This window comes from Podarcis melisellensis, assembly GCF_964234715.1.
Source record: "Podarcis melisellensis genome assembly, chromosome: 17".
Classification (NCBI taxonomy): Eukaryota; Metazoa; Chordata; class Lepidosauria; order Squamata; family Lacertidae; genus Podarcis; species Podarcis melisellensis.
In genome coordinates, this window is record NC_138534.1 from 647,564 (window position 1) to 662,728 (window position 15,165).

At 44.9% G+C, this 15,165-nt stretch overlaps 1 protein-coding gene across 1 annotated transcript; it reads left to right on the top strand.

Annotated features, from left to right (window-relative positions):
• The first annotated feature begins 808 nt into the window (after positions 1-808).
• On the top strand, positions 809-5,740 carry VMA22 (vacuolar ATPase assembly factor VMA22). The gene is made up of 6 exons (XM_081895125.1): positions 809-954; positions 1,536-1,664; positions 1,893-1,996; positions 2,755-2,861; positions 4,827-4,988; positions 5,600-5,740. Exons 2-6 carry the CDS (start codon positions 1,536-1,538, stop codon positions 5,722-5,724), a joined length of 627 nt encoding a protein of 208 aa, XP_081751251.1. The 5' UTR covers positions 809-954; the 3' UTR covers positions 5,725-5,740.
• The last annotated feature ends 9,425 nt before the right edge of the window (positions 5,741-15,165 follow it).

The following is a 15,165-nucleotide window of genomic DNA, read 5'->3' on the forward strand; positions in this document are numbered from 1 at the left end:
GACGCAACCGGAAAACCCCGAAGGCGTTTGCCCACAGGAAAGAGGGCGGAGCAAAAGAAGCTAAATGAAGGATGACTAGAAGGGTGTGCCAGAAACAAGGATGGCGGCCAAACTGCTCGCGCAATGGCGTAGCAAAGCAAAGGGCTTGATACCCTTAGGATTCTCCATTAGACTTCCGGATCCCGAATGCAATGGTCAGCAAGGGTGATGGAAAGACAACCGAATTAATGTTTAAAATCCTGGTTTCCTTCCTCCTTAATTTTCCATATTCACCAACAGCCCCATTCCCCAGGATAATTAACTACGAACCCCAAAATTAGACATTCCCCTTGGTGCTTAAAACAACCCCGAATTCTGTTCCAACAGCCGATGAGAGAGGGAAATAACTTTTTTGGAAAAGGTGCAGAGGGGTGTCAACCGACAGAGGGCGTTATTTTGGTCAAGGCACAAAGCGAGAGGGAGTTTCGAACTTTTGCATTTCCATCCTCACGCACTTCCTGAGGGGGCCTAAAGGAAACCGGAAGTGGAGATTTTTTTCTTGGAGCTGTCGGCTTCTGCCTCTTTGAGAAGGAGGCGGGCTTTGCCGCCTCGGAAAGCGACCTCCGCGGCCGCCCTTGCCTCAAGGCCGCTACGGAGGCCGAGAGGTCGGAGCGAGGAATTGCTGTACAGTAGCGCGATGGTGGTAAGGAGGAGGAGCCTCGCGTCGAGTCACGTGAGGAGTCGGGAAGCCTCGTCCTCTCGAAGCTCCCTCCGAGCGCCTCCTTGGCTTTTGCTCCAGAGCTTTCCCTGCAAAAGCCTGCTGCTCTTTAAAGCGGAATCAGAACAAAGCTCTGGAGAAAGGGGGGCACTGGTGTGGTAATAATAATAATAATAATTTATTATTTGTACCCCGCCCATCTGACTAGGTTGCCCCAACCACTTTGGGGGGCTTCCCGCATATATAAAAACGCAAAGGTAAGTGTGGATAAGGCCCCTACTGCCCATCATGTTACAGTTTCAGTTTTTGATTGCCGTTTCTGTAATTGGCCTAACAAGGAATGAAGGAATGCACCTTTTGCCGAATTCAGCCCATGCTCAGCACACAGATGAGATTAGGGGGAAATCCCACAGGATGAAATGGGATTTACTTCTGAGTGAACCTGCCTAGGATTAAGTTGGACCACACTTGGTGCAGAAGGTACTTGGGTTGCTCCAAAGGCAGAAATGGGGCACCTGTGACCCTCCTGGTGGTGGCTCCCGCCAGAGATTGCGGGAGTTGTAGTCCATCCGCACCTGGGGCGGCTCCTGCTTTCCTTTTGCCTTGGGTAAAGTATTTTTGCTCTACGTTTTCTGCAGAAAACATGACAAACAGTAGAACTAGCAAGCAGAGTGCTGCTGCTTTTATAGTGCTATCCTCTTACATAATTCTTTACAGAACAACATAGAACAAAGACAAGAGCTTGCAATCTAGTCTTAGACAGACAGCAATAGAGGGGGCAAAAGAGGTGAGCCGAGTGTGAGCAGATGCAGTTGCAGTTACAGGGGTTTCATTCCAGATGGCTCCAGCACAGAATGCAGGACCCGCTGAAGTATGTGAGGAGTTGGACCAGGTCATCCTCCACCTTTTTGATACTCTGGAGATGCTCCAGACCAAGAGGAAAGCTTTTAACAACTTGATAGAGCAGGTGAGACTTGGGTTTGGGGGAGTTGCATAAAGGTGAAGGGCACTTCTACCACCCCTGGGTCCCCTTCCTCCTCTCCCCCCCCCCTCCATGGTTGCTGCTCTGCCCATTGCCTCTTGTGGGGATCTGGCCAAGAACAAAATTTTCTCAGAAGGTGCCCACTGAGGAAGATTCTTTTTAAAGAGAGAAGCCTCATCTCTTAACATTTTGTGGTGGTTATTTCTTCCCCAGGGTTGGTTCTCACTCTCCAAGTCCCGCTATGCCATGGGTAACAAATCTGTCTCTCCCCTTCAGTATGGACATCAGATGACTCCAATGGTTCAGGTGAAAACTAGGTGAGAGCAGGAAATATCAGAATTTGGAGGGTGGAATCCCATGGAGCAAGTGAGAGCCTATGAAATAACAGGAGAGGGGAGGCAGAAGAGCCAGTATTCTTTCCTGTTGGTTTTGGTGACTTCCAGCTTTATTTCTCTCCTTGACAGATTTTAGCTCTAGATGGGTATCTGTGCTGCTTGTATTGCATAGAGGAGCTGACCAGAGCTGTTGGCCAACAACATCTGAAGGGCCACAAATTCCCTATTCCTGACTTAAATTGCAATTCCACTATTTACTTTGTGCAATAACATTTCAGCAGTACTTTCTTTGGGTGGAATCCAATGTGACACTAAGACGAATTTTTGGTCAATGCAAGGATTTCTGAAGTGAAGCAGGATATAACCTTTATGAGTGCTCTAAATCTGCTTTAGGGGCTCGAGCAACCCCTAGAAATCCGTGTGCTGACAGGATTCATTCGTGGAATTCCCCCCCCCCCCGTTTCCCTTATTGCCTAACTACTCATTTACACAGGGAGCACCAAATGGCGATAACTGCCATTGCTTAGGGGAGTCTACCCCAATCTGGTGCCCTCCGGATGTTGCTGGACTCCAACTGCTATAATCCCAGACTGTGGAGGATGTTGGCTGGGGCTGATGGGAACTGTTAGCCAAATATCTGGAGGGTACCAGGTTGGTGGAGGCTCTTCTGAGGTCTACGAGTGAATTAGTTATTACTATAGATTCAATCTTACATTTTGCTGTTTCTCTGCTCTGTCTAGAAAGAAAGACAATGGTCAGATGGGGTTTCATGTGGTGTCAGAGGATGTGAAGGCTGCCAAACCAACAGCTACAGATGCTGTGGAGGAAATTGGCCCTAGTGAGCAAGGTGAGGGTGCAAACCACAAGGCTGGTCGGGATGGTATATGTTTGGGACTACAGTAAACTGAGGATAGAGATCCTCTTATCAAAATGCCCACGCCTGGCCATCTGTGTTTTTAGGAGTTGCAGCTATAGTGAGGTGTAATTTCTCCCTGCTAACTGGCTATTCATGCCATTATTAATGAGATCTTGGGGTGGGGGGAGGAATTGGCGAATAGGCATAAAAGAAGGATCACAGATGGGTAGGTTAAAGTAAGATCATTGGGGCCTAGAAGCATTGCAAGTGGATTGTTCCATAAGTGATTTTGAAGTATAATGTTCCTGCTTGTGTATATGAAGCTAATTATATCTTTTTAAAAAATACCTTAGGATGGCTTCGCCTTCAAAACGACATACAAATACTTTATTTAAATAAACAAAACCCAAAGGAGTCCTTTTTATTTCTGTTGGAAAAAGTAATGAAAGTCACAAAGATTTAACAGACTCAGAAAACATATGTGCTGGTCAATGATCTCCAGCGGGCTAGGGACAAAGGCGAAAGCTGTTTCCTAGTTCTGCTGGATCTCTCAGCGGCCTTTGAGACCATCGACCACGACATCCTTCTGGACTGTATAGAGGAGCTGGGGGCACTGTTATACAGTGGTTCCGCTCCTTTCTCCTGGGCCATGTCCAGAAAGTGGTGCTGGGGGATGAGTGTTCAGACCCCTGGGCTCTCACTTGTGGGGTGCCTCAGGGTTCTGTCCTCTCCTCCATGCTTTTCAACATCTACATGAAGCCGCTGCGAGAGAACATCGGGGGTTTGGGCTGGGTGTATCAATATGCGTATGATACCCAGCTCTACCTCTCTTTCAAATCAGAACCAGTGAAGGCGATGAAGGTCCTGTGTGAGTGTCTGGAGGCAGTTGGAGGATGGATGGCAGCTCATGGGTTGAAGTTGAATCCTGACAAGGCAGAAGTACTGTTTCTGGGGGACGGGGTGGGTGGGTGTGGAGGATTTCCTGGTCCTGAATGGGGTAACTTTGCCCCTGAAGGACCAGGTGCACAGCCTGAGAGTCATTTTGGACTCACAGCTGTCCATGGAGGCACAGGTCTATTCTGTGTCCAGGGCATCTGTCTACCAGCTCCATCTAGTACGCAGGCTGAGACCCTACCTGCCCACGCACTGTCTTGCCAGAGTGGTGTATGCTCTGGTTATCTCCTCCTTGGACTACTGCAATGCGGTCTATGTGAGGCTACCATTGAAGGTGACCCGGAAACTACAACTAATCCAGAATGCAGCAGCTAGAATGGTGACTGGGAGCAGCTGCCAAACCACATAACACTGGTCCTGAAAGACCTACATTGGTTCCCAGTATGTTTCCGAGCACAATTCAAAGTGTTGGTGCTGACCTTGAAAGCCCTAAACGGACTCGGTCCGGTATACCTGAAGGAGCATCTCCACCCCCATCATTCAGCCCGGACACTGAAGTCCATCTCCGAGAGCCATCTGGCGGTTCCCTCACTGCGAGAAGTGAAGTTACAGGGAACAAGGCAGAGGGCCTTCTGGGTGGTGGCGCCCGCCCTGTGGAATGCCCTCCCATTAGATGTCAAATAAATAAACAACCAGCTGACTTTTAGAAGACATCTGAAGGCAGGCCTGTTTAGGGAAGCTTTTAATATTTGATGAATCATTATATTTTAATATTCTGCTGGAAGCCACCCAGAGTGGCTGGGGAGACCCAGCCAAATGGGCAGAGTATAAATATTATTATTATTATTATTATCATTATTATTATCATTATTATTACTACTACTACGACTACTTGCCATAATGTCAGAATTACAGAAGAGGAGAGAGAGAAATCCTAGTTCTCAACAGTAGGCCAGGGGCAGGGAACTGACTGGGGTGGGTGTGACCAAAGACTTAGAATGTTGTGTGTTTTTCTCACCGCTAAGTTCCTGCCTAGTAAAGGTGTTGCTTTAATGTTTCCAGTTCTACGATGGCGAAAAGGTCCAGGGAAAGCACAGGCTCCAGCCCAGCCCCCAAAGGCCTCCCACAAGGCTGCCGAGGGATCAGGGCATCAAAATCCCCTGACGTGGTTTGGAATCCTTGTGCCCCAAAGCCTCCGACAAGCCCAAAGGACTTTCCAAGAAGGTGAGAGAAATGGCTGCTCATACACTCCACACAACCTGTTTTTCCTTCCCCTTCTCATTGTACCCCAAAGAGCAATGAAGAGTCTTCTGAGAGCACAGCCCTCGTTTCTCTTTCTGTCAAAAGGCATTGGGGCTGTACAGATGGGTAAATCTAAAAGTTGTCATTGATCCTGACACACTGTGGAAGCAAGCAGGGATGTTGCTCTGCCCCTGATGAAAGTGTTCTGTGCCCAACACTGAAAGCTAGCTCAGCTGAATACCACAAGTGGCGGCAAGGACTGCGCTGTTACTTATACCCCTTTGAGTGATCCTGGGATGCTGGATTTGGTCCCTCCAGAGACACACGTTTCCCAAAATCTCCTTTTCTGTTGCCTGAAGTCCTCTCAGTGAACACATCATACAGCTGCTGTGAGGAACCTTTGGCTCTCCATTGCTGCACTGCAAGTCTCCTCATTCCATTGTCTTTGTTGGCTGGGATTGATGAGACCTGGAGTTCCAACAACCTGTGGGGGACCACAGGCACCGCCCCCTCCTGCCTGCTTTAGGGGGAATGTTCCAGGTTCTCTTCCATGATGCATCATCTCAACTGCCTCTCACCCTCTTCTGTTCTAGGAATTCAACTGGCTGCAGAAATCGCCTCGTTACAGAGTGACATTGAGACCACACAGAGACATTACCATGCATTGCTGGGGGAAAAGCACAAACTTGTAGCAAGGGAAAAGCAACGCTGCCCTTGAACAGTTATAACCATCTCTCCGTATTTATTGGGATGCATCCCAGAAGCCGCTTGCTCCATGTATCTTTTAGCTGTACTTAATAAATAAGGGCTTCAGAAACATCTGGAAACCTTGTTTTGTAGCCTTATTGGAGTTCACCGATTGGGTCTGCGTTGCTCCGGGACAGGAGGAAGGAAGTCAAAATGACACCGAGGTTGGTTCAAAGAAAGAGTTTATTCTGCTCTCCGGATAGCAGAAGGCACCTGCGTGGTGAGTCCACAGCAAGTACAAAGAAATGACAGGTTTCATGCAGTTTATATATCCTCCAGGCACCCTCTCACTCCTCCCCTAGGAGCCCAACCACGTCGGCGTACGTACACAGGTTGACATCACATATGTTCCTGCTCTGGTACTCTCAACCATAAAAGGATCTTCCTTCCTGTACTTCTGACCATAAAAGGATATTCCTGTTCCTACTCCTATCTTGGAGCAAGAGGTCACTACTTCCAAGAACATGCTCTGGCGTTGGTCCCAGACTTGGGTCTCTGCGTCATTTGTGGTCAGGAGATATGTCTGTGTCTGTTCTACTGGTAAAGTCAAGGCCAGTCTTGCCATCAAACTGATAAGGGAGAGAGCTGTGTTCTTGTTTTGCATTTGCTCAACGGCTAAAGTTTATGCATTTTAGCTAAGGAGAAATGGGGATTTTGGTACAGTTTAAAAACTGCCTGCACAGTCAGTTTTGGGGTTTGGGAAACCCATTCCTTCAGTTTGTGGAGATCTGTGTCCTGGTTCTTTTTGAAATGCTGGTCAGCCTTGTCCAGAGCCTTACTCTCATCCTGCCTTTTCCACAATTCTCAGGACCACATTACAATATGATTGTAGGTTTTCCCCTCTTATTTTTGTATGTTTTCAATCAGTGAGGGGGGTGTCTTTGAAACAGATAAAGATCCAGTATTAACTCTTGTCTGCAAACACTGCTTAAAATCCTTTGGGCCACCTCTTCACTAGCTGAGGTCAAACTGAGATGAGGTACATAACATTTGGTAATGCTAGATAAAGGTAAAGGGACCCCTGACCATTAGGACCAGTCGTGACCGACTCTGGGATTGCAGCACTCATCTCGCTTTATTGGCCAAGGAAGCTGGCGTATAGCTTCTGGGTCATGTGGCCAGCATGACTAAGGCGCTTCTGGCAAACCAGAACAGCGCACGGAAATGCCGTTTATCTTCCCGCCTATTTATCTACTTGCACTTGGACGTGCTTTTGAACTGCTAGGTGTGCAGGAGCAGGGACCGAGCAACGGGAGCTCACCCCTTCGCAGGGATTCAAACCGCCGACCTTCTGATCGGCAAGTCTTAGCCTCTGTGGTTTAACCCACAGCACCACCAATGCTAGATAGAAAGGGACTATTTTATACTGTTTCTTTTGGGGGGGAGTATAATTGTAGTACTGGAAAGAGATTCTGAGAGTCTTCTAGTCCACAAAGCAGGAATCTCAACTGAAGCATCCATGACAGATGACCATCCAACCTCTGCTTTAAAACCTCCCTTGCCACACCACTGAAATTAAGCAGCATAAAAATGTTGTGGATTTAAAATAGATTAACACTCTCTTCTCCTTCCTGCTACCCTAAAAGCTCCTGCAAATTTTCCAGAAAGTGATCCTACTTGGCCTCTGATACATCCTCTTTCTATCATTTTCTCCCTCAACATAAATTTCAAGTTTGTAGAATCAGAATTGTAGAGTTGGAAGGGATCCTGAGGCTCATCTAGTCCACCCCCTGCAATGCAGTGTTACCGGAAAAATCTGAGGGCTCCCTTGGACAAAACAAAGACACCAACCAGGATAACTTGGAGCAAAACAGCAGCCTGTAGGCTTGGCCTTTATTGAACTGTTGCAACAGGGTGTTCCCCTCACTTGCAGGAGAGAGGAAAGACCCAGAAGAATAGTGTGCAAGGTCTTATAAAAAACTTTTGAAATTCCCCTCCTCTAGGTCAAGCCCACCCCCAGAAACATCATGCATACATTACAGAAAGGAGGGGTTGAGGGAGGAGTTGGTGGTAACCTGAGTGTCTTGTCACCTGGCTGGTTCCTCCTTTGCCCCCCCATGAGTCACTTCCAGGAGACAAAGGGGAGTTTGCAGTTTCCTGCCCCCAGAGGGAAGATCTGATCATTGTCCTTTGTTTCAGTCCATGCTGAATCCACTCCCGTATGCAAGTTCTTTGTGATCTTGATTGTCTTCTGTCTGGGATCATCAGGGTTGGCATAACAACTGGGCAGGGCTCCTGTGGATGTGCTGAGATGGTGAAGGGATTATGGCTGACCAGAACCAAGCCACCCCCTTTTGATAGTCCTTGTCATATGGAATAAAATAAAAATGGAACAGTGCAAATCCAATGTATGGTTGATTTTTCTATGAATTTATAACAGAAGTGTGGCGTATGTAGTGTGTGAGTGTGAGTGTGTGTGAAGTTTGTACAAACTGGATGATGGGGGGGGGGGTTCCTGCTACAGTTCCCCCCTTCGGAGATAAGATTGCAAAGGTGGCTACTTTGCAATCCTTTTCTCCGCACAATTTAAGGTGGTAAATATTAACCTGCTATTCTCCGTCCCAGATGAGTGTGTCCATGTGAACCTGAAAGGGACTTGGATGTCACGATTCTCAAGGATATTTGCATAGAAATATAACAGTGTAACAGTGCACATAGTTAGACATGAAATTAATATTTTGTTGCTCAGTTACTTGTGGTATTCTAGCACCTTGGAAGAAATATTTTCTCAATAGTGGTCTATGCTTTGCATTTAGCAGGAAGGTCCACTAATGACTGAAAGATGCAGTTTGCTTTACCCCTCCCCACACACATTTTTGTGTTCTCAGGTGTCAAGGTAGCTCTTCTGTGGTCTCACACCGGCATGGTGTCACAGTAGTGGCATTCCCTGGTGAATTCACTTAGGGCTTTCATATTAACCATGTTGCCTGGCACCCACCACAGCTGGCACAGGTTTGGATACGTCATGAGAGAAATATCTTTGCCTTGGCCATTCCCTGGGATTTTATTATTATAGGCTCTGGTCTTGCAGTCATGGGAAGTTGCTCACTTGCACATTAAGGACCAAAAAGCTAATTGCAGCCTGGATACACTTGCCCAATTCGAACTGAGTCCAATTTGAATTTATCTTGCCCCATGGTTCTCAACTCTTCAAACCATTCTGTTAAAGCAAAACCATTCTTAAGGGGCACTTCTCCAAATAAGTCAATTTAACTCTATAAGGGATTATTCCTGCTAAACCAAAGCATATACTCCTTCCTGAAGTTTCTCCTTGGTAAAGTGAGTTTTAGCACATTTTTAAAATAGGTAGGGAAGTTGGCAGAGTGCCAGGTGAAACAACTAAATGTTGTTATAAATTTATCTAATTCTAAACATTGGACTACATAATAGCCTGATCTGTAAAAAAGCATAAAATGTATGAGAATCCTCCACTGGGGTGTAAGGAATAAGACATTAAACATAAAAACAATTACACACAAAAATAGCCCCCCCCCCAATTTGTGGAAATAACACACTGTCAGACACATTTCAACATTCCTACATAATAACACATAATACAAAACAAACTAAGTATCAGTTGCATATCTTGAGACAATTGTGATATTTTTATGCATGTATCTTGAGGTTCAAAAGTGAGAAAATGTCCTTGCAATTCAACTCCTCCCCCCTTTGTCAGCCCCATCCCCCAGCAGTCTATATCCTTTGAAAGAGATAGCTGTGGCCACTTTGAAAACTTTGGTGTCTGTTGTTGTTGCAGGTCTTGTGGTGGCGAAGCTTTTAATTGGATCTGTAGTAACACATTTGTAGAAGAGATATCCTGTAAGGGACAGGGTGGGCTTAAAAGACAGAGTTTAAAAAAAGGGAAGGGGCGAAAGGCAAAAGAATGTCCTTCAGTTTCCGTGGGAAGCTGCAAATAATAAAAATCTTAGCGGATTAAGCATTTTATTCATTTCAATATTATTATCATATTTCCATATAATTACTTTTATTATCTGCTAAATTTGTTTGCTTTCCTTCACTTTGGTTTTTTCTTCTCCCTTCCATATTATTAAATAAAAATTACTCCATATGTAGAGAAAGAGAACTGTAAAAAAATACAAGGTTAAAATAATAATAAAACACACACACACACACAATGACCTATGAGGAACCAAAAATAAATAAATGCTAAGACACACAATTTTTAAGAAACCTGAAGTAACCTGTTTTGGCATTCTAACATCCCAAATGAAAATAAAAGAGTGTTTCTTGATGTGACAACATCAGTTAGAATGTTAATAGCAAAATACTGGGAAATGACTTAATACCAAGAAAAATGAATGGCAATTTAAAGTTGTGCAAGTACCTTGAACTAGCCAAAATGACAGAATTAATAAGAAATGATCAGGCAAAAGGTAAACAAATACCATTCCACAAATAATGTTTGGTTGTGCTTCGATTAATTTCATAGACATCATGGAAAGACGGATTAAATAGATGAAAACAGATTATTTGTAACTTAAAAAGTGTCAAAGCCACAAAGAGATGGAAGTCACTAATATAGCAGGGATTCAGACTTGTTTCACAGAACAGAAAGAAAGTTGCTGTGGGAGAAAAAGGGACAAAAACTTTTTTTATCGGGGTTCACATATCCTGTTAAAAGGGAAAATTATTTCATGTGAGAAGTCTGTCAGGAAATGCTGTTCCTAAAATGCACACAAAGCCTGTTATAAAAGTTAAATCTCATTGGGGGGGGGAGGACTAGTCGAGAGTGGAACTCACAGTGGGAGCGCTTTGATATTTACCTGTGAAAAGAATTTGGCCTGTTAAGATTTGGAACCTGGAAAGCTCTTGACTTTTGATGGGCTAGTTTTTGTTGTTGTTGTTTTTTTTAACCCTTTTGTCTTACGTAGCCCCTGGAGCAAAAGACACATTAAGGGTGATTTCCCTCAATGGTTCCAAGTTTTACATAAGGAAATTTGGACAATTTTCTCCCTGCAGCCCAAGTTCTGGAAACCTCCTCTCCCCCCTTACAGTTCCCCCCTTTTTCCTCTCTCTATCTCTCCCCCCTTTTTTTAAGCCTCTCTGCATGTGCAGAGTTCATGTCTCAACAAACCTTTTATACTATTGAAAACGTTGAATCTTTTGGCTAAATTACCATCTGAATAAGGGAAGGGAAGGGTAAGGAGTAGATTTTAAAAATAGGGTTAGATTTTAAAACAAAAAGGAGAAACTCAGCAATTTAAGTATTCGCCAAAGCTAGCGATTGCAGCCCAAGCAAAGGGACTGCTTCCTTTATGTACAGGAAAGGGCTAATATCCTTCTGGCCATTCGCGGAACAATCTGCCACACCCTTATATATGGGGGAAAATGGCCAGAGAGTCAGAATTAATAGGATTTTTTTTTTTAACATTCTCAGTCATTTCAGCCTTACCATTTGCAGACAAATTTTTTTTCCTGCCCTTTATTTACAGGATTGGTCAAGGCCAATATGTATTTGTATGTGCTTAAACTTTGAATTGACTTTGAAGTCTGATTTTTAAATAGTAGACAAAATGATAAACACTGTAATCACTCAAATGCTTGATATTACCAGTTGTGCTTCAAAAACATCACGGCTTCTCCTCTCACGTTTTAAAACTAAAGAGCAAAGCTAGGCTGAATTTCAACTCCATCACCACACCAGAATTTAAGAATTACCCTTCAATCTTCCAATGCTTGCAGACACATGTCCTTCCACACAGCCCCAAATTGGGAGAGTTGAAAGGGACCCTGGGGTCATCTAGTCCAGCCCTCCAAAATATAGGGCTCACAGCAAGATTTCACAGCATGATTTGTACTACCAAAAAGACATACTGTACAGATTTTCAACTGGGAAAGGAAACATCTATGCTCTTATCACGTACTAAGGAAGAGGAAAAGAAAAGTACCCAACTTTACACAGAACCGTTTTAGCAGATCTTTAGATAGTTTGAGTGAGTTTGCTTCCTTAGACTAGAGAATGCAAGTTCCTATAGAAATGATATTTAAAGGAAGGTTGAAGTGAACAGTTTTTTTTCTTTTTCTTTTTCCTAAGATAGGGAGAGGATCTTTTTATTAAGCATAGTTAAAACAGCCATAGATTTGATTTAAAGGGAATACAAAAGTGAACAATTTTTTTCCTGAACTTGCAGAGGAATAGTAAGCCTAATTTAGATTATTATTTTTTTTTTAATAACTACACATAGGAAAGTGAGATGCAGGGTACCTTAGGAAAGATCCCCCCCTTTGCAGTTTCCTTTAAAGGATGCTTACTCGGGAGTAAATTTACCTGGCATAGAAGCAGGGGCGCCGACTTATAAAAAATATTGGGGGGGCCCATACCGACTTATAAAAAATATTGGGGGGCCCAAGACCTCCAAACCGCTGCTGCTGGTGGAACGAAAGGGGCGAGCCCCGGGCTGCCCCGACCTTAAGTGAACCTGTGAGGGCCCGCCCTTTGTGGCAGCCGATTGGCTGCCGCCGTGGGCGGTGAATATTAATGAGCTAGGGGGAATCCCCGCTTCTCGCGGGGCTGACGCCAGCCCCGCGAGATTGTTGATGGGTCGAGAGCCCGCAACCCCACCCCCTCTCTAGATCGGGAGTGGCTTTGTTTTAACTCATTACTGAATGTATTTTAAAAGGTAACTATCGTCAAACAAGGAAAATAAAAAATACCAACATAATTTTGTGATTTTACAAAGCATAATATAACTAATAATTTTCTTAAATTATTGGGGGGGCAGAGCCCCCCCAAATGAATTTTTGAGGGGGCTCGGGCCCCCTCAGGCCCCATGGAGTCGGCGCCTATGCATAGAAGTAAGAAGGGAGAAAAAAACTGAAAGAGACAGAATGAAACAAGGGGGGGCATTTTCTGAGAAAAGAGGCCAGGAAGTCTTATAGAGACTGATATCAGGAGCCTTACAATAACTCTTCTGTCCAACCAAATCAAAGTTCAAACTGGACTCACATATTTTTCTTAGAAAGAACACCATACTTTCATAGGCATATGCTTAATGAAATACAGTACATACACTGCATTTTAGCTTCAGAGAGCAATTGTGTTCAACTAGGCTTTTGCAGCAGAAACATTAGGTTAACTTCACATTCCAAAATAGACTGGAACACAGGTGTACTCACAAACTCAAAAGTTACAACAAAACATCATTTACCATTAGACTTAAAATCACCCTCCTCACTTAAAACTAGAGGAATGAGGTGGGGTAATCCTCCTCTCAGAACACAAGTAGCACGTATACAGGATTTTACCACTTGGGAGGAAAATTCTCTTTTAGAGCCTCTCCCAAATAACAAACATTTGCACACTTCATTCTCCATTTTGTCTTGTTTCAGATTGATAAGGCCCAACATGGCTTCCTTAGATTTAAAATTTTTGAAGCAAGCTTGCAATTTAAAACCATGTGCATTTAAGAACAGTCTTTGGATGCCGAGGCCAATGTAAATACAAACCCTTGAAATATTTCTAAATCTTTGAGTACATCTCTTACTCATTTTTTTTTAAAGAGAAACTAAGATCTCTAATGCGTGGGCTCTCAGGCTGGGCTGTTATTATATCTACTGCCTTCTGAGCACCATTAAGTTTACGGTTTCATGTTCTAGCTTTAGGTTATAGTTTAACAACACAAATTTGATGTGTTCAGCTCTTCCTAAGGGTTCACACCCTGATTTTGTTGAAGGATCCCTGAGGTGGCCGCTGTGCCCTGGGTTCCAGGTGGTGGGCCTAAGCCACCCACTAAAAGTTACAATGGTCTCGTACTTTGTACTTGGAAAGACCATTTTGCCCCTTTATTTTTATTTTCCAATTAGAGATGACAAGCTGGAGGGGCGTATTAGAATCCTCTCTGGGGCAAAAAGGCTTCATGGAAGCTTTGTTGCCAGGAGGAGTCCAGCTAGGGTGTTTAGTGAGCTCCCATTCTCTCGTATGTTATTATTAGGCTTCCCCCCCCCCATTAACGAAGTATGCTAAAGACAGAAAGAGTGGACGCACACACACAAGGGAGGAGGGGCAATGGGAAAGAAAGGGGGGACAGAAAAAAGATCCTTTCAGTACTCGAAGTATCCTTGACTAACACAATTCCTACTTATCTATAAACCACGAATTAATTTCTGGAAATCTCAAACCTGAACCTGAAACAAAACCACGGGTCTCTCTGCCCGGAAAATCAAACCATGGGTCCCTCTGCCTGGAAACTCAAACCACGGGTCCCTCTGCCCGGAATTCCTTTACCTCAGTGTTGTTTACAAGACTAATCCTAGTGTGGGGCCCCAATTTGTGAACCTCCCGCTCTACCCTCCACAACAGCCTCCTGCCTAGCCTTTTGGACTAGGTTCGGGCTCCCTACTGAACGCCTGCGCAGTGCAGTGCCAGATCGGGGTCCAAGAAAACAAAGTTTTGAAAGGAAGCAAATGACCTTGCGTTAAAATACTTTTGAAAGATGCCACCGGACGACTCCGAGGGAAGACATCAGAGAAATTACAAAGTGCCGCGTTTTCCCGGATTGCGCTCCACGACGGAAAACGGGGGAGAAAAGGAGAAAGAGATTAAGACGTTCCTGGACGACTCCGAAAGGTAACATCGGAAAACAGTAAAAGTACCACAATTTCCCAGCCACGTTCCGAAAAAGAAATTGGGGGAGAAAAGGGAAAGTTTTAGACGTCCCTGGACGACTCCGAGAGGTAACGTCAGATAGTAAAGTTCCGCGATTTCCCTGGCCACTATCCGAAAGGGGAGAATCGGGGGAGAAAAGGGGAGAGTTTAAGACGCACCCGGCCGACTCCGAGGGGCTACGTCAGAAATGAAAGAAGGAAAGTCTGGCTGTCATGGGGACGCTGCTTCTCCCACCCCCCTCCCAATGTATTTACTTCAAACCATACTCACGTTTGAAGATGTCCCCTGCGGATCCTGAGATCCTTTCTCTTTAGCCGGCTTGACCTTGCCTTTGCTCCCCCTGGTTGGGCTTTTGGTGACGATTGATTACCGCCCTCAAAGAGGAAGCAGGGAGAGGAAGAAGGATCCCTGGGCTAAGATTGCCCAGTGGCGCCCGATCCCCTCTATCTCCCTCCTCACCTTCGCAGGAGAACCAAGTGTCCCTGAGCATGGTCGCCAAATGTTACCGGAAAAATCCGAGGGCTCCCTTGGACACAACAAAGACACCAACCAGGATAACTTGGAGCAAAACAGCAGCCTGTAGGCTTGGCCTTTATTGAACTGTTGCAACAGGGTGTTCCCCTCACTTGCAGGAGAGAGGAAAGACCCAGAAGAATAGTGTGCAAGGTCTTATAAAAACTTTTGAAATTCCCCTCCACTAGGTCAAGCCCACCCCCAGAAACAGCATGCATACATTACAGAAAGGAGGGGTTGAGGGAGGAGTTGTGGTGGTAACCTGAGTGTCTT